This window comes from Amblyraja radiata, chromosome 22, assembly GCF_010909765.2.
Source record: "Amblyraja radiata isolate CabotCenter1 chromosome 22, sAmbRad1.1.pri, whole genome shotgun sequence".
In the NCBI taxonomy this organism is placed as follows: Eukaryota; Metazoa; Chordata; class Chondrichthyes; order Rajiformes; family Rajidae; genus Amblyraja; species Amblyraja radiata.
In genome coordinates this window covers 33,630,428-33,656,592 of record NC_045977.1, presented here as the reverse complement: position 1 = coordinate 33,656,592, position 26,165 = coordinate 33,630,428, and the positions used below count along the sequence as shown (strand labels likewise).

At 47.6% G+C, this 26,165-nt stretch overlaps 1 protein-coding gene across 4 annotated transcripts in view; it reads right to left on the bottom strand.

Moving 5' to 3' along the window:
* The window catches only part of rhbdf1 (rhomboid 5 homolog 1), a 150,769-nt gene that overhangs the window by 64,897 nt on the left and 59,707 nt on the right, over positions 1-26,165 (bottom strand). For 3 of the 4 annotated variants that reach the window (XM_033040987.1, XM_033040989.1, XM_033040990.1), the window contains exons 2-3: positions 25,439-25,574; positions 19,137-19,267 (exon numbers count right to left, since the gene is read on the bottom strand). In XM_033040987.1, the coding sequence (XP_032896878.1) occupies positions 19,137-19,267; positions 25,439-25,552 (245 nt within the window). In that variant the 5' untranslated portion in view covers positions 25,553-25,574. Of the gene's footprint in view, positions 1-19,136; positions 19,268-25,438; positions 25,578-26,165 lie in introns of all 4 variants that reach the window. The other variant, XM_033040988.1, reaches the window with a different exon arrangement.

Here is a 26,165-nt window from a genome sequence, read left to right as displayed (position 1 = left end):
CGCCACAAATGGGCACATTGGTTTCCACTGAAGTATGTTGTCAGCCACAATATAATATTGTGTGCCAGTCAAAGTAGAGAGATGTGTAAACGTACAATCACTCAACAGCCAGGGGCATGTCAAATAACCTCGACATTTCACTCACACGGAAATATCACACACTGCCGAATATTTGGATACTTTATTGCCACAAAATGCTGGAGTAACTCAGCGGGTCAGGCAGAGTCTCTGGAGCGAAGGATTAGGTGAAGAAGGGTCTCGACCCGAAAGGTCACCTATTCCTTCGCTCCGTAGATGCTGCCTCACCCGCTGAGTTTCTCCAGCATTTTTATCCACCTTCGATTTTTCCAGCATTTGCAGTTCCTTCTTAAAGATAATCCGGTACTCAGTTCAATCTCCACAAACCAGAATGTGTGACAGCAGATATCCAATGGTGAAAGGGAGGGGTGAGTAACAGAGGGTCTTGAACCTACTCCAGAAACTCTGCCTGACCCGCTGAGTTACTCCAGGTTTTTGCCTCCATCTTCGATTTAAACCAACATCTGCAGTTGCTTCCTACACGCTTTATTCTCACGTATACTTGGGTACAGCGAAATGCTTTGTTTTGTATACATCCCGGTAAGCCCATACAGCATACAAGGGTCGCCATGCTTCTGGCACCAACAATGTCACAAAACATTAACCGAGTGCGCACCGACCAGCGATCCCCCCCCCCCCCCACACATCAACACCGGCCTACTCACACTAGGGACAATTTACACTTATACTAATTATACAAATTCAAGCCAATTAACCCAAAAACCTGTACGTCTTTGGTGTGTGGGAGGAAACAGAAGATCTTGGAGAAAACCCATGCAGGTCACGGGGAGAATGTACAAACTCCGGACAGACAGCACCCATAGTCAGGATCAACCCCGGGTCTCCAGCGCTGTAATGCCCCCGTCCCACTTAGGAAACCTGAACGGAAAACTCTGGAGACTTAGTGCCCCACCCAAGGTTTCCGTGCGGTTCCCGGAGGTTTTTGTCAGTCTCCTTACCTGCATCCACTAACTGCAACCTCCGGCAACCACCTCCAACCTCCGGGAACCGCACGGAAACCTTGGGTGGGGCGCAAAGTCTCCAGAGGTTTCCGTTCAGGTTTCCTAAGTGGGACAGGGGCATAATAAGGCCGCAACTGCGCCACTGTGCCGCCCATAATGTGTGTTTACATATTCTGTTGTGCCGTTGCAAGTATGAATTTCTTTGTTCTATCTGGGACATGTGACAATGAAACACTCTTGACGACTCTTGAACCAGACCGGACGCCGCATGTGACACGAGGCAGCCCCCCCCCCCCCGCGGATCTAACTCCACTCTGCAAATGTTGCACAGAACACCAAGATACTTAAATGCTTTCAATTCGACCAACCAGGAATTTAAAAAAATCTTACTGAAGGAATGGAATTGGATCAAAAACTCCCACAACGTTTCAGTCTCAGCAACTCCCAGGAATAAACAACTAGCTTAGAAAAAAATAAATAGATTCTCTTAAATGTTTAAAGGGAATGAGGCCAAAGAGACAAATTCAAAATGTTAACGAGACTAAGTAAATAGCATAGATGATTTCAGTTTTGTTAAACATGATGAGTCAGAGTCATAGAGACATACAGCGTGGAAACAGGCCCTTCGGCTCAACTTGCCCACACCGACCGACATGTCCCTTCTACACTAGTCCCAACTACCCGCATTTGGTCCACACCCCTCCAAACCTGTCCTATCCATGTACCTGGTCTCGACCCGAAACGTCACCCATTCCTTCTTTCCAGAGATGCTGCCTGTTCTGATTAGTGACTCCAGCATTTTGTGTCTATCTTCGATTTAAATCAGCATCTGCAGTTCCTTCCTACACTAATTGTTTCTTAAACATTGCGATAGTCCCTGCCTCAACTACCTCCTCCGGAAGCTCGTTCCATGCACCCATCACACTTTGTGTGATAGTTACCCCTCAGATTCCGATTAAATCTTTCCCTTTTCATCTTAAACCCAAGTCCTCTGGTTCTCGATTCCCCTACTCTGAGCAAGAGACTTTGTGTGTCTACACGGTCTATTCCTCTCATTGAGTCCCTTTAAACATGTTATCCCCCTCGAAAAGCTGTGCTGAGACCCTTCTTCAGTCTGAGAGTCAGGGGAAATGGAAACGAGCAACATATATATATATATATATATAAACGGTGAGATAGAGAGACATAGAACAAACGAATGAAGGATATGCGAAAAAGGAACGATGATCAAGGAAGGGTAGAGCCCACAATGGTCCATTGTTGTCTGTGGGCTAGGTGATAAAGAGTTATGCAGGCAGTGAAACTCAACAGGACAACAGTGAAACTAGTTGGATGACTAGGGTGGGGAGGGATGGAGAGAGAGGGAATGCAAGGGTTTCTTGAAGTTCGAGGAATCAATATTCATACCACTGGGTTGTCTTTTGGAACTTCCCAGACTACAGTCATTTCTTCCCAAATCCCATTCAAATGCTTTGTGAGATTATATGTACATTCAGAACAGGGTCATCGTTTTGCAGCTACAGGGATTCATTCGTTATCAGGGACAGTGGAGCGCTGAATGAACGTCTAGTTACACTGGGTTTTAATGTAACCACATCGGTAGCAGTTAAAGCGATTAATATAACACTTGGCGATTTTTTTCGGCGACTGTCGGCGTCATTGTCTGACGTATCAGAGTTGCTGAAAGATTTTGAACATTTCAAATCCAGCAAAAAAAAGTTGCGACACTTGAGGAAACACGTGGTCAATACGTCGCCAGGCCGCCACTTTTTCGGTGACCTGATACATCCGTCAATGATGCCAACAGTCGCCAAAAAAAAAATCGGCACGTGGGACAGGCCGTTAAACCTTTAGAGGTCATAGCCTCAGAATTAAGAGACCGTTCTTTTAGGAAGGCGATGAGGAGAAATGTATTTAGTCAGAGGGTGGTGAATCTACGGAATTCTTTGCCACAGAAGGCTGCGGAGGCCGTCAGTGGATATTTTTAAGGCCGAGATTGAATAGATTCTAGTGACAGGCGTACTAATCAAAGTATGCGAACACTACTGAAAATAACAATAATTGGAGTCATAGAGTGATATAGTGTGGAAGCAGGCCCTTCGGCCCAACTTGCCCACACCGGCCAACATGTTTCAGCTGTACTACTTCCACCTGCTAGCATTTGGTCAATATCCCTCCCAACCTGTCCTATCCAATTAATGTATAAATACTGAGAATGTCAGAAGAGTTTTTGCACTGATGATCTTCTTTTGTATATATATTTTTAATTTTGATTGAAGTTTATTTTTTTGGAAAAAAAAGTGCTGGAGTCAGGCGGCATTTCTGGAGAACATGGAGAGATGACGTTTCGGGTCGGGAACCTTCTCCAGTCTTAAGAAGGGTCCAGACTCGAAACGTCACCTATCCATCCATGTTCTCCAGAGTTGCTGCCTGACCCACTAAGTTACTCCAGCACTATTTGTCTTCTTTTGTACGCCAGCATCTGCAGTTCCTCGTTTCTACACTTCGTAACATGTATGGTGCTTGGTTCAACTCACACTGGGTATTGAGAAGGTCTGGGCATGCAATAACACCAACAAAACAACAACATTTGCTGTGCAACACATGTTTGGCACGTGTAGCAACACTGGATTATGACTGCAACCTGAAACTTCTATCCTTGTCCACTAGAGATGATGCCTGATCAAATGAGTTACTCCAGCACTGTGTTTCTAATATAACACAGGCACACTGTTAAAGGCTGTAGTTTTATTCCAAAAGAATCAGAAAGAATGATTGCATGGTGAATCCAACAGGAGTCCAGCCAGAGAGAGACACAAATATCACCTATCCATTTTCTCCACAGATTTAGGCCCTAGAGATACAGCACGGAAAGAGGCCCATCCGCCTGAGACCACATTGACCAGTGATCACCCCGCACACTAATGGCCGGTTCTCACGGTGCAACCTGACGCAAGATGTCACCAGAGTGAAGTGGTCGTGGTCCAGCACGAGTTCCGCACGATATAACGGGGGGTAGATAAAGAGTTCCCACGGTACTCGGCAATTCTGTCATTTGTGCGAGTGACTTGTCCGTCTCCCGATCGTTCCCGTTAATCGTGAATGAACATCGTGGACTGTAGTGTAGTTAATCACGTGGCACAAATGATGTCACTTTTTTTCACACACTATATAAATATCCTCCTTTCGTAGAATTGGCTCATTTGCAGACATGCCTATACAAAGTTGGTTCGAGTACAGGCTGGTTGTTATTTTCATTGACGCGCTGTATGCATTAGCGCAACATGTGCATCGAAAACGCTTGCGTGAAGGCAGAAGGGTGAGATTAATTAAAAAGAGAATTAAGAGGAAGTCTCACTGGGTTAAGCCCATGTTTCAACGGAGACCTCAATTTGGACAATATGATCTTCCCTTTATGTTATCGTCTGCTGAGGCTATTGGGGAGGCAACAGCTACTGGGGAGGCAATCTCAAATCCACTTTGATCACCCTCTCCCTGTTCCAAGGAGCCCACAGGCAGTGGTATCTCTGGCATCTCCTCTTGCCTCTCCACCTGTCTCTCTTGCTGAGTCTCCTCCTCATTTACCTGCATGGCTAAAAACTTTCTGACTTTCTTTGACCCCTTTCTTTGCGCTTTTCTGAGAGGCATCTCTGCAAGTCTTACCGTGAAAATGATTCTCAAACAATGACAATTAGGTGGGACGTCCTCGATGGACACATGGTCCATTGGCGATATTGAGACCACCTTTTTTACTCACCTTATGTCCCCTCTGTCAAGCTTCCGGGTTTACCGTTCGCAGGAGTTCCCACGGTACCCGCAAGAGTCATTACGGATATCGCACGGATATCGCACTGGCATCTGCGTTCATACAATGTTGCAACGCTCACCAAAAAGTGCTCAAGTCACTCTTGGAGAAATTCAAAAATGTTTGAATTTTCTCCCGACCGTACAAAGTTACACGACTACCTGCCGTTAGCGCCACGGAGGTCCTCGGTGGTCCACGAATGCCGTACTGTTATCGCAGGAGGTTCCCACGATGTTAAACTCTTGTTAAGTCTTGCGTCAGGTCGCACCGTGAGAAAGCCCTTTAACACTATCCCACACTGGGGACAATTTACAATTTTTCTGAAGGCAGTTAACCTACAAACCTGCACATTTTTGGAGTGTGGGAGGAAACCAGAGCATCCGGAGAAAGCCCATGCGATCACAAGGAGAATGAGCAAACTCCATACAGACAGCACCCATAGTCGGGATGGAACCCAGATCTATGGCGCTGTAAGGCAAAATCTCTACCGCTGTGCCACCGTGCTGCCTGACCCGCCGAGTTACTCTGGCATTTTGTTTCTAACTCTGGTACAAACCAGCATCCGCCGCTGCTTTTTATTACATGCAGTCCAGCGGAGACCCATGATGGAAATTAAATCACAGATGGGTGGCACGGTGGCGCAGCGGTAGAGTTGCTGCCATACAGCGGCAGAAACCCGGGTTCGATCCCCGATTACGCGTGCCGTCTGTACGGGGTTTGTACGATCCCCCCGTGACCGCGTTGGTTTTCTCCGAGATCTTCTGTCTCCTCCCACACTCCAAAGGCATACAGGTTTGTAGATTAATTGGCTTGGTATAAGTACAGATTTTCCCTAGTGTGCGTGGATCGCTGGTGGGTGCAGACCCGGTGGGCCGAAGGACCCGTTTCCTAGCTGTATCTCCGAACTAAACTGCATTTGGATGAATTAGTCACATCCACTGCGACCACACACACACGAACACCACTGAACAAATTGCGACATCTTCTCACACAGCCACCCTGAATACCACTTGCTGACTCGACAGCTGCATATGGTACTGGCGTTCCAACCGGGATTTGCCTGGACATGTTCGGGAGAGAGTTAGTCATCCTGCTGTTTTTCCCAATGCAGGCAGACACCCGCTGCTGCATGTTAAATCCCAGATGGCCTTAACTTTGATTAATCAATTTGTGCACAGTGCTTCCTTGTTCCCATCAGAGAGGGAGAAACGCCAAACTATACGATTTGCATTCGCCACTTACAAAGTGAATTGAGACAAATATTTTTGAAGTCACGTCACTTTCACTACTTGTTCCTATGGCTGAACAAATTTCAAGAATTTCAATAAACATAGAAAATCGTTGGAGTAGGCCATTCGGCCCTTCGAGCCAGCACCGCAATATGATCAGGGCTGATCATCCAAAAATCGGTACCCCGTTCCTGCTTTCTCCCCATATCCCTTGATTCCGTTAGCCCTAAGAACTATGTTAATATGCTGGTGGGTGCAGGCAAGGAAGGGTCCCGACATGAAACGTCACCTATCCACGTTCTCCAGAGATACTGCCTGACCTGCTGAGTTACTCCAGCACTATTTCTTTTATGAAGCAACATCTACAATTCCTTGGTACACAAAAAAGCTGGAGAAACTCAGCGGGTGCAGCAGCATCTATGGAGCGAAGGAAATAGGCAACGTTTCGGGCCGAAACCCTTCTTCAGACTGATCGGGGGTGGGGGGGGGGGGACAAGAAAGGAAAAAGGAGGAGGAGCCCGAAGGCTGGGGGATGGGAGGAGACAGCAGGGGGACTGAGGAAGGGGAGGAGACAGCAAGGACTAACAAAATTGGGAGAATTCGATGTTCATGCCCCCAGGATGCAGACTACCCAAGCGGAATATGAGGTGCTGTTCCTCCAATTTCCGGTGCTGCTCGCTGTGGCCATGGAGGAGACCCAGGACAGAGAGGTCAGAGACGGAGTGGGAGGGGGAGTTGAAGTGCTGAGCCACCGGGAGGTCAGCTTGGTTATTGCGGACCGAGCGGAGGTGTTCGGCGAAACGATCGCCCAACCTCCGCTTGGTCTCACCGATATAGATCTGCTGACATCTAGAGCAGCGAATGCAATAGATGAGGTTGGAGGAGATGCAGGTAAACCTCTGTCGCACCTGGAACGACTGCTTGGGTCCTTGAACGGAGTCGAGGGGGGAGGTAAAGGGACAAGTGTTGCATCTCTTGCGGTTGCAAGGGAAAGTGCCCGGGGAGGGGGTGGTACGAGAGGGAAGGGAAGAATTGACAAGGGAGTTATGGAGGGAGCGGTCTTTGCGGAAGGCAGATATGGGGGGAGAAGGGAAGATGTGGCGAGTGGTGGGGTCACTTTGGAGGTGGCGAAACTGACGGAGGATTACTTTTTGTATGTGACGCCGCCGACAAGGGAGGTGCCGTGGTAGTCTGGCGCGCCGATCTCTACAAAGCTGAGGCCACGCGCCAACTCTCGGACACCTCCTCCTACTTACCCCTGGACCATGACCCCACTGACGAGCACCAGGCCACCATCTCCAGCACCATCACCGACTTCATCAACTCCAATGCCCTACCCGACCGAGCCTCCAACCTCATCGTTCCCCAGCCCCGCACGGCCCGATTTTACCTTCTCCCTAAAATCCACAAATCTGACTGTCCCGGAAGACCCATTGTCTCTGCCTGTTCGTGCCCCACCGAACTCATTTCCAAATACCTTGACTCCATCCTATCCCCTTTGGTTAAATTCCTCCCCACCTATGTTCAAGACACCTCAGACACTCTCCGTCGTCTCCGCGCATTCCACTCTCTAGGCCCTCACCCCCTCATCTTCACCATGGACGTCCAGTCACTCTACACCTCCATCCCCCACCAGGATGGTCTCAAAGCCCTCCGGTTCTTCCTCGACCAGAGAAGCAACCTATACCCAGCCACTGACACTCTCCTCAGTCTAGCGGAGCTGGTCCTCACCCTCAATAACTTCACGTTCGACTCCTCCCATTTCCTACAAATACAAGGCGTAGCTATGGGCACACGCATGGGGCCCCAGCTACGCCTGCCTATTTGTCGGTTACGTCGAGTAATCCTTGTTCAATACGTACCAGGGCCCCATCTCCGACCTCTACCTCCGCTACATCGACGACTGCTTTGGTGCCACCTCCTGCATCCACACACAACTGACTGACTTCATCCACTTCACCACTAACTTCCATCCGGCACTCAAATACACCTGGACCATTTCCGACACTTCCCTACCATTCCTTGACCTCACTATCTCCATTGCAGGTGATAGACTTCTGACCGACATCCACTATAAACCCACTGACTCCCATGGCTATCTGGACTACACTTCTTCCCACCCTGCTTCCTGTAAGGACTCCATCCCCTACTCCCAATTCCTCCGTCTACGCCGCATCTGCTCCACGGATGAGGCGTTCCACACCAGGACATCTGAAATGTCCTCATTATTCAGGGAATGGGGGTTCCCCTCCTCCACCATAGATGAGGCTCGCACCAGGGTCTCTTCCATACCCCGCAACACTGCTCTCTCTCCCCATCCCCCCCCACTCGCAACAAGGGCAGAGTCCCCCTAGTCCTCACCTTTCACCCCACCAGCCGTCACATACAAAAAGTAATCCTCCGTCAGTTTCGCCACCTCCAACGTGACCCCACCACTCGCCACATCTTCCCATCTCCCCCCATATCTGCCTTCCGCAAAGACCGCTCCCTCCATAACTCCCTTATCAATTCTTCCCTTCCCTCTCGTACCACCCCCTCCCCGGGCACTTTCCCTTGCAACCGCAAGAGATGCAACACTTGTCCCTTTACCTCCCCCCTCGACTCCGTTCAAGGACCCAAGCAGTCGTTCCAGGTGCGACAGAGGTTTACCTGCATCTCCTCCAACCTCATCTATTGCATTCGCTGCTCTAGATGTCAGCAGATCTATATCGATGAGACCAAGCGGAGGTTGGGCGATCGTTTCGCCGAACACCTCCGCTCGGTCCGCAATAACCTACCTGACCTCCCGGTGGCTCAGCACTTCAACTCCCCCTCCCACTCCGTCTCCGACCTCTCTGTCCTGGGTCTCCTCCATGGCCACAGCGAGCAACACCGGAAATTGGAGGAACAGCACCTCATATTCCGCTTGGGGAGTCTGCATCCTGGGGGCATGAACATCGAATTCTCCCAATTTTGTTAGTCCTTGCTATCTCCTCCCCTTCCTCAGTCCCCCTGCTGTCTCCTCCCATCCCCCAGCCTTCGGGCTCCTCCTCCTTTTTCCTTTCTTGTCCCCGCATCCCCCACCCCCCATCAGTCTGAAGAAGGGTTTCGGCCCGAAACGTTGCCCATTTCCTTCGCTCCATAGATGCTGCTGCACCCGCTGAGTTTCTCCAGCTTTTTTGTGTACCTTCGATTTTCCAGCATCTGCAGTTCCTTCTTAAACACATCTACAATTCCTGTTTCTCTCTCTCAAAATATTATGTACAGGATACCAGCATTTTGGGACACCCATTATATTAATGTACATTTGTTTTTTTACATTATTATACTATAAGACATACCAATCCAAGTTTACACTTTATTTTTGAATCTACAAAACCTTAATAATAGAACATCGTGCAATTGTTTTGCAATTGACTGAATCTATAACTGAATCAATTAATAATTGGAGAATATGATCGGCAAGCAGAACTGATATCCGATGTTTGCACCATCCTTACTCTATCTCAACCATGGGCAGCACGATGGCACAGTAGTAGAGATGCTGCCTTGCAGTGTCAGAGATCCGGGTTCCATCCTGACTACGGGTGCTGTCTACGCAGAGTTTGTACGTTCTCCCTGTGACCGCGTGGATTTTCTCTGGGTGCTCCGGTTTCCTCCCACATTCCAAAGACGCGCAGGTTTGTAGGTTAATTGGTTTCAGCAAGTGGTAAAGTTGCCCGAGTTGTGTAGGATAGTGCCAGCGTATGGGGTGATCGCTGGTCAGTGAGCTGAAGGGCCTGTTTTAGCACCGTATGTCTAAATGAGAGCGGGATAGACGGTGAAAAAGGTTGGCATGAATGTAGTGGGGCGAAGGGCTGATGTGCCCGTGCAGGTCTCCATTTAGCTGGCCCATCAATGATGCTATCATGAACCCACTACTTTGTCACCAGGGCAAGAAGGCAATCCAATTAGCTTGAGCTTTGTTAGGTCTTGATGCATTGTGGAGATCTCAATAGACAATAGACAATAGGTGCAGGAGTAGAGCATTCGGCCCTTCGAGCCTGCACCACCATTCAATGTGATCGTGAGTTAAAGCAGAGATGGACATGTGGGGATTAGTCATCTAAAACAGAATGTAGGGTCAAAGAATCACAGGGCATCGACACACCCACTTTGACTTACCAAGTCCATGCAAAGTCCTTTAGGGCAGCGCAGAGGTAGAGTCGCTGTCTAATGGCCGGTTCTCACGGTGCGACCTGACGCAAGATGTCACCAGAGTGAAGTGGTCGTGGTCCAGCACGAGTTCCGCACGATATAACGGGGGGTAGATAAAGAGTTCCCACGGTACTCGGCAATTCTGTCATTTGTGCGAGTGACTTGTCCGTCTCCCGATCTTTCCCGTTAATCGTGAATGAACATCGTGGACTGTAGTGTAGTTAATCACGTGGCACAAATGATGTCACTTTTTTTCACACACTATATAAATATCCTCCGTTCGTAGAATTGGCTCATTTGCAGACATGTCTATACAAAGTTGGTTCGAGTACAGGCTGGTTGTTATTTTCATTGACGCGCTGTATGCATCAGCGCAACATGTGCATCGAAAACGCTTGCGTGAAGGCAGAAGGGTGAGATTAATTAAAAAGAGAATTAAGAGGAAGTCTCACTGGGTTAAGCCCATGTTTCAACGGAGACCTCAATTTGGACAATATGATCTTCCCTTTATGTTATCGTCTGCTGAGGCTATTGGGGAGGCAACAGCTACTAGGGAGGCAATCTCAAATCCACCTTGATCACCCTCTCCCTGCTCCAAGGAGCCCACAGGCAGTGGTATCTCTGGCATCTCCTCTTGCCTCTCCACCTGTCTCTCCTGCTGAGTCTCCTCCTCATTTACCTGCATGGCTAAAAACTTTCTGACTTTCTTTGACCCCTTTCATTGCGCTTTTCTGAGAGGCATCTCTGCAAGTCTTACTGTGAAAAAGATTCTCAAACAATGACAATTAGGTGGGACGTCCTCGATGGACACACGGTCCATTGGCGATATTGAGACCACCTTTTTTACTCACCTTATGTCCCCTCTGTCTAGCTTCCGGGTTTACCGTTCGCAGGAGTTCCCACGGTACCCGCAAGAGTCATTACGGATATCGCACTGGCATCTGCGTTCATACAATGTTGCAACGATCACCAAAAAGTGCTCAAGTCACTCTTGGAGAAATTCAAAAATGTTTGAATTTTCTCCCGACCTTACAAAGTTACACGACTACCTGCCGTTAGCGCCACGGAGGTCCTCGGTGGTCCACGAATGCCGTACTGTTATCGCAGGAGGTTCCCACGATGTTAAACTCTTGTTAAGTCTTGCGTCAGGTCGCACCGTGAGAAAGCCCTTCTACAGCGCTGGAGACCCGGGTTCGATCCTGACTACGGGTGCTGTCTGTACGGAGTTTGTACGTTCTCCCCGTGACCTGCGTGGGTTTTCACCGAGATCTCCGGTTACCTCCCACACTCCAAAGACGTGTAGGTTTGTAGGTTAATTGGCTTGGTATAAATGTAAAAATTGTCCTTAGTGTGTGTAGGGCAGTGTTAATACGTGGGGATCGCTGGTTGGAGTGGACTCGGTGGGCCGAAGGGCCTGTTTCTGCGCTGTATCTCTAAATTAACCTCACACTAACCCAACTCCATCCTTCTTATAGAAGCTAGGCGCAAAAAGCTGGAGTAACACAACGGGTCAGACAGCATCACTGGAGAGAAGGAATAGGTGACGTTTCGGCTCGAGAACCTTTTCCATTCCTATCCATTCTTCTTACATTTCCACCTAAATCACCACACATTCTACCAATGAACTAAACCAAGGATCAAATTCACAGTAGCCAATTAACCAACAACCCAGTGAAAATGCAGTCTTAAATAAAAAACTCCAACTGAAAATGAAGGTACGGTTTATACCTCCACATGATACAAGTGATCGTGAATTATCTTAAATGTACGAAACAAAACCCCGACTAGAGGACAAAAAGAATTGTGTACAAATGGTTCCGATTGGCTGGCTTACAACCCAACGATATGAACGTTGAATTTGTCAATTTTATTTAACTAAACCAACCATCCCTCCCCCACTTCCCTCTTCCTTGTGCCCCACCTGGATCATACCCATTTCTCCCATAATCCCACCCCCCTTTCTCATTTTCCTACCTACCCCCCCCCCCCCCCCCCCCCCATCAACATTCCTTGCAATGGCCTCACGATTCGCATTTTGATTTTCCTTATCTTGCAGTCTTTTGTCCCCCCACCCCTTACCCGTATCCATCTAACACGTGCAGGAAACAACTGCAGATGCTGGTTTATACTGAAGATAGACACAACATTCTGGAGCAACTCAGCGGGTCAGGCAGCATCTCTGGAGAGAAGGAATTTTTGACGTTCCGGGAAGCTACGGTTTCCTCCCACACTCCGAAGACGCCAGTTTTGTAGGTTAATTGGCTTTGGTAAGAATTGTAAATTGTCCCTAGTGTGTGGGATGGTGCTAGTGTACCCAAAACCCAGTAATCTGTCCATTTCTCTCCACAGATGCTGCTGGGCTTGACGAGTTCCTACAGCATTTTGTTTTGCTCAAGATTCCAGCATCTGCAGTCTCTGTGTCCCCAGGGCATCCTGGTAGTTGATCTAGGGTGGAAGACTGTCTTAGGAGGTCCATCTTGTGGCAAGAGTTTGCCATTTCAAGTTACTAAGCAAGCAATATCACCATTGTCCCAAGTATTATGATTGTGTTATATATACATATACACACACACACACACATATATATATATATATATATATATACACACACACACACATATATATATTTACACACACACACACACACACATATATGCTCACATATATATATACATACACACACACACACACACACACATATATATATATACACACACACACACATATATATTTACACATACACACGTATATATGCTCACATACATACATACACACACACACACACACACACACACACGCACACACATATATAGAAATGGAAGATTACTTCCCAAACCAAAATGTCTAACAACTTAACTGATTTTATATCAGAATTTTTGAACATTGTCTTGTAAACTGAATGGTTTTCTCCAAGTCATTTTCAATTCTATTGATTTTTTTAAATTAATTTGCTTCGAGATAGCATGCAACTAACTTGGATTCAGCAGTTAGCTTTCCCATTCACTGCTTTCCCCCCGAATTAATTAAAAAGGAAATGTATGGCACATAAGCCCACTCAATTGTGGCCATCTCATTGTGCATTACCTTTCATTCAATGATTTTTATTTAAATTAGTTTAAGGCTAAAAAAAAGACTAGTTAGTACTCACTTATACATTTTCATTAGTAAAGGAGAAGAGTAGTAACTATTGTCATCGTTTATGGTCAAGCCCAAAGTTGGAATGAATAGAACTGTAACAGGGTGACATATAGAAACTTACAAAATTCTTAAGGGGTTGGACAGGCTAGATGCAGGAAGATTGCTCCCGATGTTGGGGAAGTCCAGGACAAGGGGTCACAGCTTAAGGATAAGGGGGAAATCCTTTAAAACCGAGATGAGAAGAACTTTTTTCACAGAGAGTGGTGAATCTCTGGAACTCCCTGCCACAGAGGGTAGTCGAGGCCAGTTCATTGGCTATATTTAAGAGGGAGTTAGATGTGGCCCTGGTGGCTAAGGGGATCAGAGGGTATGGAGAGAAGGCAGGTACGGGATACTGAGTTGGATGATCAGCCATGATCATATTGAATGGCGGTGCAGGCTCGAAGGGCCGAATGGCCTACTCCTGCACCTAATTTCTATGTTTCTATGTTTCTATCCGGTCCTGTCAGGAACCCGGACTGGTCCGTTCCCAAGTAACGTTCTTCACTTAGGCACCAGATCCATTGCAAACTAAGCTCATGGTCTTCCTTCGCCTTTGCTTCCTTACCAACTCACTCAACATTTTACTAAGATACAGCAGACTACATTTCTAAGGCTCATAGGAACAAGATGAGTTCATAAGTGAAAGGAGCCGAATTAGGCCATTCGGCCCATCAAGTCTACTCCGCTATTCAATCATGGCTGATCCATCTTTCCCTCTCAACCCTATTCGCCCGCCTTCTCCCCATAACCCCTGACACCCGTACTAATCAAGAATCTGGCGATCTCCACCTTAAGATTATCCATTGACTTGGCGACCACAGCTGCTTGTGGCATTGAATTCCACAGATTCACCACATGAGACAAATCTAGTCCACCTTGGCCTTCACTTGTACACCCTGCACCTTTCCCTCCACTCTACCTATTGCACTTGAGTTTGGTTTGATTGTATTTATGTTTGGTATGATGTGATTTTGACTGGATAGTAGAATAGTTAGAATAGTTTCTTTATTGTCATTGTAACATGAACCATGTACAACAAAATTTAAAAATGTCAGCCAGTCAGTGCACCATTCAAACATTTCTAAAAGCTAACGATACATACAAGGTAAAATATTAAAAAAAAGATAAACAACTAAAATAAATATCATGAAAATAGCACGCATAAACACCCAGCCCTACATCCTTCTGTGGATTTCACAGTGTACCACAGTCCCTTAGTATGTATCGTCCCTGCGTTCCTTGGCAGCTACATTTAGTGCCTTTATAGCAGTGGGGTAAAAACTGTTTTTAAGTCTGTTTGTCCTTGTCCTTGTAGATCTGTACCGACTGCCTGACGGCAACAGTTCAAACAGGGAGTGTCCGGGGTGGGAAATGTCCTTTATAATACTCTGGGATTTTTTGATGCAGCGGGAACTGTGTAAGTCCTCCAAGGTAAGTAGAGGGCAGCCGACAATCCTCTGGGTGTTGTCAATGGCCCTCTGGAGCGCTTTCCTCTGAGCCGCTGTGCAGCTGGTGTACCACACGCATACACAGTATGTTAGGATGCTCTCAATGGAGCACCGATAAAAGGACAGCAGCAGTCTCTGGGTGATGTTATTCTTCCTGAGCACCCTCAGGAAGTGCAGTCTCTGCTGGACCTTTTTCAGCAGCGCAGAGGTGTTCATGCTCCACGTCAGGTCCTCCTCAATATGGATTCCCAGGAAGCGGAAATCCGCCACCCTCTCCACACAGTCCCCTCTGATAATTAATGGTACCATGCCCGTTTTATTCTTCCTGAAGTCTATTATTATTTCCTTTGTCTTTAAGGTGTTGAGGAGCAGGTTATTTTCTCCACACCACACTGTCAGCTGCTCCGCCTCATCCCGGTAGGCGTACTCGTCCCCCCCGGAGATGAGCCCCACCACCGTAGTGTCATCCGCAAATTTGACAATGGTGTTGCTGTGGTGGGCGGGGGTGCAGTCATGTGTGTAGATGGTGTAGAGCAGGGGGCTCAGCACACAGCCCTGTGGAGAGCCGGTACTGAGGCTGAGGGCCGTGGATGTGTGATGGCCCACTCTGACTCTCTGGCTGCGACCCGACAGGAAGCTATTTATCCACATGTAGGTGGAGTGTGGAAGTCCCAAGTCCCAAGTCCCCCAGTTTGTCCACCAGTTTGTGGGGAAGGATGGTATTAAAGGCAGAGCTGTAGTCCACAAAGAGCATCCGCACGTAGCTCCCCCGCTGCTCCAGGTGGGACAGTGCAGCATGGAGAGCTGTGGCTACAGCATCCTCTGTAGATCTATTCACTCTATACGCAAACTGGTGGGGGTCAAAGCTTCGGGGCAGGAGTGATGTGATATGACCCCGGACCAGTTTTTCAAAACACTTCATCACCACTGGTGTGAGTGCGACTGGCCGGTAGTCGTTGAGGCTGGAAATGTGGGTTTTTTTGGGCAAGGGGACTATGGTTGCGGACTTCAGACAGGTTGGAACAGTGGACTGGGCCAGAGACTGGTTGAAAATCCTCGTACAGACTCCAGCCAGCTGGTCTGCGCAGTCCTTCAGCACGCGTCCAGAGACGCCGTCGGGTCCAGTAGCCTTCCTTGGATTGATGGCCCGCAACGTGCGCCTCACCTCATGCTCCTCTATCTTGAGGGTTAGGCTGCTGTGGACCATGTGGTGTGATGTGGCTGTCTCGGGTGGCTCCACTTCAAAGCGAGCAAAGAAGAGGTTCAGCTCCTCTGCCAACGAGGCGTCACCTTCAGCAGGTTGGTCTTGTAGTTGGTGAGATACTGGATCACCTGCCACACCTGCCTGCTGTTGTTACTGTCCAGGTGGTCCTCTATCTTCCTCCTGTAGTCTGATTTGGCCTCTCTGATGCCTCTCTTCAGGTTAGCTCGGGCCGTGCTGTATAAAGCCCTATCGCCAGACCTAGCATGCAAAATAGAGCATTTCACTGATACACGAGAAAGCTGAAAGAGATTCGTGGGCTTATAAAGGCACGGTCTCAGTTCCAATGTCAGTACGTTCTGCAAATCGCACAGCAGTTTCTGATCAGGGAAGTTGGCAGCTCTTTCAAGAAGCTGCCTGGAATTAGAATGGAGAAGGGGAGCAACATTATGTAAAGAATCATACACTGGGAGGTGCATAGATTTTGATCGGTTAAGTCAATCACTCCAAGTCAATATAACTCAGCAGGATCTCATCTCTGGAGAGAAGGAATGGGTGACGTTTCGGGTTGAGACCCTACTTCAGACTGAAGAAGAGTCTCGACCCGGAGCTCAGACAGAAGAACGGTCTTGACCCGAAACGTCAACCATTCTTTCTCTCCAGGAGTTGAGTTACTCCAGCATTCTGTGTCTATCTTCGGTGTAAACCAGCATCTGCAGTTTCTTCCTACACATTCCAAGTTAATAGACAGGAATGCCGCCAGAAGGTGGTGACACTCTCTCTGCATGCTGACCCCAGACGAGAATCTACTTTCACCCGATACAATTGTCCTGCACTGTTAAATCTATCAATTCTAGCACTTTTTCTAGTTGTCAATTGTACAGGTATTTCAGATTTTTAATACAGGAAGAACAGAACTTATTGCTATAGTTCAACTTTACCACAGTTCATTTTCAGAAAGGCACATCACAACTAATTTACACTTAAAAAAAACACTTGAAACTTTACATTAAAAATAAAAATTTGTACTTTAACCAAGATCTAACATTGTACCACAGTAACTAAGAAACATTGTGTAGGAAGAAACTGCACACGCTGGTTTAAGTGGCTCAGGCAGCATCGCTGGAGAAAAGGAATAGGTGACGTTTCGGGTCGAGACCCTTCTTCGGACTGAGAGTCAGGGGAAAGGGGAATGACAGGTATAGATAGACCGTGATGTCGAGAGAGATATAGAACAAATGAATCAAAGATATGCAAAACAGGAACGATGGTAAAGGAAACAGGCCATTGTGAACTGTGGGCTAGGTGAAAGTGAGTTACAGACAATGAGACTATGAAACAGAGTTGGGTACATCACTACTAGAAAAGTGCAATCAAATATTCAGTTTGATTGGATTGATGCACTGTGCACCATTGAGATCATTTTAAAGCAGATTTATTTGTGCAGAAAATTAAATCCATGTTTTAAAGTTAGAATACAACATTTTGCATGTGACTGGCGCACGCTGAAAGCATTGGTTTAGTTTACGTCTTGCCACTGACAATGTTTTCACTTAATCAATTAAACCAAAATTGGCGAATAGCCATAGTCTGTTTCCCATTATAGGAACGTTTAAAACCAGAGGGAATGGGCTTAAAGTGCGAGGGAGGACGTTGAAAGAGGTATACGAAGCACAAACTCTTCACAAAGCTGTCAGTATCTGGAATGAACTGCCAGGGGCGGTGGTGATGGCAGGAACAGTATCAACATTTGAGAGGCACCTGGACTGCTACATTAAAGAGCAAGGCCTAGAGAGCTATGGAAATAATGCAGGCAAGTGGGATCAGCATGGTTGGCACAGATGGAAGAGCGTCCATTACCATGGTCTGCAACTTTATGACAATTCACTTCAAAACCAGGCAAAGAACTTCATAATGTAGCATCAACGTGGGGACATGTTCAAATAGAATAAACTTTCTTTCTAAACAGCTGTGAATCAATTCTAAAGCCTGCTTCGTTTCCCATTTGAGATTCCGCTTCGTTCAGTGGTGTGCAAGCACTCGAGAAGCAAATTCATGTGTACAAATGATATTTGTGGGAGGCGTCTTCAGGGTGGTTCAGGTTGTGGAACCGAAGCCCAAAGCAAACACCGACACAAAATGATGACAGAAGTGTGAGGAGATGCTAAACCACATTGTCCACATCACTCGGTGGCACGGTGGTGCAGCGGTGGAGTTGTTGCCTTGCAGCGCCAGAGATGTGGGTTTGATCCTGACTACGGGTGCTGACTGTACGGAGTTTGTACGTTCCCCCCTTGACCGCGTGGGTTTTCTCCGAGATCTTCTGTTTCTTCCCACAATCCAAAGATTGTAGGTTAATTGGTTTGGTATATGTGTAAATTGTCCATAATGTATGTGTAGGACAGCATTAATGTGCGGGGGATCGCTGGTCCGTGCCGACTCGGTGGGCTGAAGGCCCTGCTTCCGTGCTGTATCTCTAAACTAAAACAAAACTAATACGAAACTGAACAAAACTCTGTCCCAGTCTGCTCTGTTTAGAGTTGCCAACTGGCCCGTATTAGCCGGGACATCCCGTATTTTGAGCTAAATTGGGCTAAACGGGACCGTCCTTGTCCCATATTTGACTGCTACTACTGGGGTCGAGGGGACTGTCGGGTCGGAGCGCCGGGGCCGTCCCGACGTGGTGCAGCCCATGGAGTGCAGCAGCAGTGCCTCGCCCGTGACCTTCGCTTACCGCCGACACCACCACCCCTCCTTCTCATGGCCGATCATCGGTTCATGAGTTGGATGGGGCGCCGGACTTTGCGCGCAACGTCGCGTACCCCGGCGCCCGCTGTTGGCCCGCCGGCTGGGCTTTGTGTGCAGTCCAGCACCCGGGCTAACTCATCATTCACCCAGCCACGGCCGAGTTGGTCAACGAATTGGCGTGGGGAATTTGTCCCGTATTTTGACCTTTTGTCCCTTATTTGGGAGGGAGAAAGTTGGCAAGTCTAGCTCTGTTACACACAAGAATTCAGAGCTGAACGCAACTGTAAAAAATCTCGAGCCTTGCCTTACCTTTTGATGGTCTGGGTTATTGAGGTCTGCCTCTGGAAAGTGGGTCGCCTCTGTTCGTTTGGCGGGGATGGTACCCATGTGATCTCCGGCGGCATACTGACACTTCGCACATAGAGTTGGTGCCTTAAAGGCTGTGGACAGAACAGAAGTACAGTTACTGTCATCCACGGAGTCACCGTAACGTTACATACTACACTCTGTGTTTATGTTTACTTTTGTTCTACATGCGGCACTGATTATGGTATGACCACCTGGATAGTATGCAACAGCTTTTTTTTTTTTAAATTGCATCAAAACTTTGCTTTAGAATTTAGAGATACGGGCGGCACGCTAGCACAACGGTAGAGCTGCTGTCTCACAGCACCAGGTTCGATCCTGACTACCAGTGCTGTCTGTACGGAGTTTGCACGTTCTCCCCATGACCTGCATGGGTTTTCTCCGGGTCCTCCCACACTCCAAAGACGTGCCTTTTTTTTAAATTAATTGGCTTGGTATAACTGCAAATTGTCCCTGGTGTGTGTAGGATAGTGTGTGTGGGGATCGCTGGTCGGCGTGGACTCAGTGGGTCGAATGGCCTGCTTCCACGCTGTATCTCTAAACTAAACTCAAGATACAGTGCGGAAACAGGCCCTTTGGCTGAGCAAGTCCACACCAACAAGTGATCACCCCATACACTGTCACTATCCTACACACCAGGGACATGTTACACTTTTTACCGAAACCAATTCTGAAGACTTCTGAAGTTTGAAGAAGGGTTCCAACCCAAAACGTTGCCTGTCCATTTTCTCTAGAGATGCTACCTGACCCATGGGGTTACTCTGGCATTTTGTGTCTATCTTGGGTATAAGTCACCATCTGCAGTTATTTTTTGTTACATTGCCACAGGTGGCTGTGGAGGCCAAGTCAATGGATATTTTTAAGGCAAAGACTGACAGATTCAGGATAGACAAGGATGTCAGGGGTTATGGGGAGAAGGCAGGAGAATGGGGTTGAGAGGGAAAGACAGACCAGCCATGATTGAATGACCTGATGGGCCAAATGGACTAACTCTGCTCTTCCACCTCATGAACTTGTAAATTGGAAAAACCTTGTTTCAGAAACTCTTGCCATGAAATTTCAGGGGCAGGAAAAAGAGAATACTAACTCCGCCGGCTAAAGGACATATTTTCATCCTGTTTCCCTTTCCGATACTCCCCCGAGCAGCCAGCTCCTGCACCGACCGCCAAGCAACAGCAGGAAGTGCCTCTCCTTCATTCTCAGACGTTGGCACCTGTTGGTGCGGCATTCCTCCGCTGGCACTACGGGCGCGATGCACAGACTAGATGAAATGTCCAACTCCTGTTGCTACCCGTCCAAGTTTTTAAATAGTTTGCTGGATGAACTGCAGCCGTGCGCCAAGTATTTTTGGAACTATTTCCAGCCTTGCTCCTGTGGGCTCACGAGGAAACGAAACAGACTTTTGAATATTAGAGAGTGAGAGAGAGGGAGAGAGAGAGAGAGAGAGAGGGGGAGAGGGAGAGAGAGCGAGCCCTGGCTGCCACTCACAGTCAGTTTGAACGGCAGGGACCCTACACAGCAGTAAGGAGCCACGCTGGCTAAAGGCCACGTGTCCTCATGCAGACAACTTTAAACTGCAAACCCGAGCCAGGCGGGGGAGAAAGAGGGAACTAGTCCAAGGGCGTAGCACTGGAAAGAGGAGGACAGAAGTTGAAAACTCTCCTTCTCCGATTCCTACTGAATCCATTGTGTTAGATGTAGGACTTTCGGCACAGCCAGTATACATTGTCAGTCCCACCGTTTCACTTGTACCCTTATGGAATCAAGTTTCTTCATGTCAGAGGAGGAGAGATTAGAGCAACTGCTAGCCCAGTTAAGTTTAGTAAAGTCTAGTTTTAGTTTAGAGATACAGCGAGGAAACAGGCCCTTCGGCCCACTGAGTCCATGCCGACCAGCGTCACCCCGTACACTCTCACTGTGGTCAGGGCCCTTCCGATCCTTAAACATTTTAGAAAGTTGTACGAGGTGTATTTCTAATTATGGGTTCTACCTGCAGGAGATCAAAGAATATAGACAAGCTATTTCCAGCTAAAATTCATGATTAGTGCAGGTGTCAGAGGCTATGGGGAGAAGGGAGGAGAATGGGGTTAGGAGGGAGAGATAGATCAGGAGGAAGAGAGAGATAGATCGAATGGCAGAGTAGACTTGATGGGTCGATTGGCCTCATTCTACTCCAATTACATATGACCTAAAATTTCATCAGTTCAAATCAAGGTGTGCACTCAATTTTAAATGACCCACAAATGTAAGTATTGTCAGGAAGACAACATTCTGAACCTCAATAAGATCACCCATCAGCCTCCTACGCTTGGGGGGGAAAAAAAAAAACATTCTATCCAATCTCACCCTGACTTCCCATCTACCTCATTGGAGACCATCCTTCGCACCACCTTGAATTGGTCTTTAACTTGCACTACATGTTATACCCTTTATTCTGCACGTGTACACTGTGGACAGCTTTATTGCAATGCATAGTCTTTTCGCTGCCTGGATAGCATGCAAACAAAATCATCTCACTGTACCTCTGTACATGTGACAATAATAAACTAAATATGTACAGCACAAAGTTACAAATCTTACAATCATATATAACCATATATAACCATATAACAATTACAGCACGGAAACAGGCCATCTCGACCCTTCTAGTCCGTGCCGAACACATAATCTCCCCTAGTCCCATATACCTGCGCTCAGACCATAGCCCTCCATTCCTTTCCCATCCATATAACTATCCAATTTATTTTTAAATGATAAAAACGAACCTGCCTCCACCACCTTCACTGGAAGCTCATTCCACACAGCCACCACTCTCTGAGTAAAGAAGTTCCCCCTCATGTTACCCCTAAACTTCAGTCCCTTAATTCTCAAGTCATGTCCCCTTGTTTGAAACTTCCCTACTCTCAGTGGGAAAAGCTTTTCCACGTCTACTCTGACTATCCCTCTCATCATTTTAAAAACCTCTATCAAGTCCCCCCTTAACCTTCTGCGCTCCAAAGAATAAAGCCCTAACTTGTTCAACCTTTCTCTGTAACTTAGTTGCTGAAACCCAGGCAACATTCTAGTAAATCTCCTCTGTACTCTCTCTATTTTGTTGACATCCTTCCTATAATTAGGCGACCAAAATTGTACACCATACTCCAGAATTGGCCTCACCAATGCCTTGTACAATTTTAACATTACATCCCAACTTCTATACTATGGTGGCAGCCAGGATTCAGAGAGACCGAAAATGCTGACGCATTTGGTCTGAATGCTCGAACAATGGAATTAGCCATGGACAAGGTCGGATAGAGCAGGTATATCCTAATCAACAAAAGTTGCCAGAATTTGGGAGATGATCCAACAGCGCAGGTGGTGCAGCAGTAGTGTTGCTGCCTTACAGCGCCAGAGACCCGGGTTCGGTCCTCACTACGGGTGGAGTTTGTACGTTCTCCCTGTGATCTTGTGGGATTTCTCCCACACTCCAAAGATGTGCAGGTTTGTAAGCTAATTGGCTTCTGTAAAATTGCAGGATGCGAAACTGGGATAACAGAGCTAGTGTGCGGGTGTTCGATCGTCACCACAGACTCTGGTTTTCTCCGGGTGCTGAGGTTGCCTCCCACAGAGCACAGACGGGCGGAGTTTGTACGTTCTCCCTGTGGCTGCGTGGGCTTTCTCGGGGTGCTCTGGTTTCCTCCACATTCCAAGAACATGCAAGTCTGTAGGCTAATTGGCTTCTGTGAATTGTCGCTAGTGTGTAGGATAAACCTAGTGTTACGGCGATCATCGGTCGGTGCGGACATAGAGGGCTGAAGGACCCGTTTCCACATTGTACCTCAAAATTAAACTGAATGTATGATCGTTAACTCAGTTGACGTAAAAGAGAGTTCTTGGATACAATTCCAACACAACTCATAGTTTAAGTGTACTGCAAGTCTAGACGGATGGAGGAGATAAGAACGGCTTCGAGATAAGTATTGTTCCGCAAAGGATATGCACCAAGGTCATCATATATTGCAGAGTTAATGGGAGGGTTACACACTTAGATTTCAAGAGGGAGGACACTAATATAGGAAAACAGATTGGGTAGGCAATAACAGAATCAAGAAAAGAGACCCAGAAACCCAGAGCTCAGAACCATACATGCAGGAGTAGGCCATTTGGCCCTTCGAACGAGCACCGCCATTCAATATGATCATGGTTGATCATCCAAAACTTAACCCCGTTCCTGCTTTTTCCCCATATCCCTTGATTCCTTTAGCCCCAAGAGCTATATCTAACCCTCTCTTGAAAACATCCACCGAATGGGCCTCCACTGCCTTCCACAGATTCACAACTCTCTGGGTGAAGACGTTTTTCCTCATCTCAGTCCAAAAAGGCCTACCCCTTATTCTTACACTGTGACCCCCTGGTTCTGGACTCCCCCAACGGGGAACATATTTCCTGCACCTAGCCTGTCCAATCCTTCAAGAATGTTATACGTTTCTATTAGGCAGATGCATTGAACTGTGACAGTCAAGATTCATTGCAAAGCACAAGATACATTGCATCAAACAAGCCAGATAAGTCAGATCCTATATTTCATCGGGAAGATCTCAGACATTTTAGTTCAGTTCAGAGATAGAATGTGAAAACAGGTCCTTTGGCCCATCGAATCCATGCCATCCAGCGATCACCCATGTATTAATTTGATGTCCTACACACTAGGGACAATTTGGAGGGAGCCATTCACTGAGTTATCAAATTTGCCAGCTCTCCAGAATAACCCTGAATGATATTTGGTTTAGTTTATAGATGCAGCACGGGAACAGGCCCTTCGGCCCACTGAGTCCGTGCCGACCAGCAATCCCCGTACACTAGCACTGAGTACACTAGCACTGTCTTACACACTAGGGACAATTTACAATTCTTACTGATGCCAATTAATATACAAACCTGTACATCTTTGGAATGTGGGAAGAAACCAGAGCTCCCGGAGAAAATCCACATGATCACAGGGAGAACGTACAAACTCTGTACAGACAGCACCCGTAGTCAGGATCGAACCCAGGCCTCCGGTGGCTATACGGCAGCGACTCTACCGCTGTGCCACCGTGTACATTATACAGATCATCAGCCATTGTACCTTCACAGTGAAAGCTGATGGAAAGGTTGGATATTAAATGAAAGACAACATCTCCAGACATTTGGAAATCCAGCAAGACATCGCTGGGAGGACTATATTCAGTTAGTTGGCACCATTCCTCAGAGAAATGATCAGCTCACAGACACATTCACACGGACACGCGTGTAAAACTGCGTCCACCAGTTTAAATGTGGAGGATGGAACTGCAGGTGGTGGCTTAAACCAAAGAGAGACACAAAAAGCTGGAGTAACTCAGCTAGTCAGGCAGCATCTCTGGAGAAAAGTAATGGGAGACGTTTCAGCTCGAGACCCTTCTTCAGACCAAGAGTCAGGGGAAAGGGAAACGGGAGAGATAGAACAAATGAATGAAAGATATGCATAAAAGTAACAAGGATAAAGGAAAATGATAGCTGTGGCTAACAACTAACAATGTACAACGTGCAGGCACAGGGTCTTAGGGGACGTTTCAGTCTGACGAAGGGTCTTCCCGAAATTACACCCATTCCCTCTCTCCAGAGATGCTGCATGTCCTACTCCAGTATTTTGTGTCTACATTGCATGGAGTGCCAGGATGAGCTGGAAGTGTTCTGAACATTGTTTTAAAGGGGAGGTACAATGGCACAGCGGTAGAGCAGCTGCCTCACAGTGCCAGAGACCCCGGTTCGATCCTGGCTGCGGGTGCTGGCTGCGTTTGTACACTCTCCCCCTGTAACCGCGTGGGGTTTTTTCCCGGGTGCTCTGGTTTCATCCCAACGATGTGCAGGTTTGTAGGCAAATTGGTGTGTGTAAATTATCCTCAGTGTGCAGGACGCAAAAGTAAGGATGATCGAGAGCCAGTCAGGTCAGTCGTTACGTTTTGTGTCTACCGTCGGTGTGAAGCATCATCTGCAGCTCCTTCCTACACTGCCCTGCTCTGTGTTCTCTGCAGGCTGCCTGACCTGCTGGGCTCCTCCCGTGGCCTACTCCCACCCTCTGTGCTTCGGGTGCCCAGGAATGAGAAGAGACGACTCAGCTGTCAACTTTAACCATCTGTGAAAATCGCCCCAGGTCTTCCTATTTATTATTTTTTTGTTGTTTCAGCGAACACACAGGCTCTTAATCAGGGCAGGTTGTGGACGTATGAAACAACGCTCCATACCGGCAAAGAGGGCGGCTCATCCAACGGTGGCTGGTTGGCGGGAATATCTAGCTTGAGCCAAGGCGGTTTCTTCCTCTGCAGGCTGCTCGAGCTGTCTCTCCGTTCGTCAGACATCTTTGTGGATCAGGGCAGAGATCTGCTGGAACAAAAAGCAAACTTCAGCACCTCATTCTGCAGCGTGTGCAGCTGGTAAACAATGCTCGTAAACAAGAATCGGCTCCGCCACACGCGCGGCGGGAATGTCAAACATGGTCAAAACTTCCCTTGTTGATTCACACACGAGGTGCTTCCCTGCTCCTCCGATGCATGGCGCTTTTCACCACGGTGAGGGATGGTTTCATGCAGGGACACGCCAAGACTATGCACAGCCTTGGGGTGAACCAGTGAAACACTCACGCTGCTGTGGATCTCCATGTAGCCTGCACTTCAACACTGCAGGTAGCATACAAACCTACAGCACCCGGTCGACAGCAGGGAAACAACTTAACCATTCATGAGGCACAGGAAGAGAATTGGGCCATTCGGCCCATCGTGTCTACTCTGCCATTCAATCTACCTTTCCCTCTCAACCCCATTTTCCTGCCTTCTCCCTGGAACCTTCGACCCTCTTACTAAACAAGAACACGTCAACCTCAGCTTTAAAAATACCCAATGACTTGGCCTCCACAGACTTGAGATTTCAAAGATACAGCGTGGAAACAGGCCCTTCGGCCCACCTAACACTATC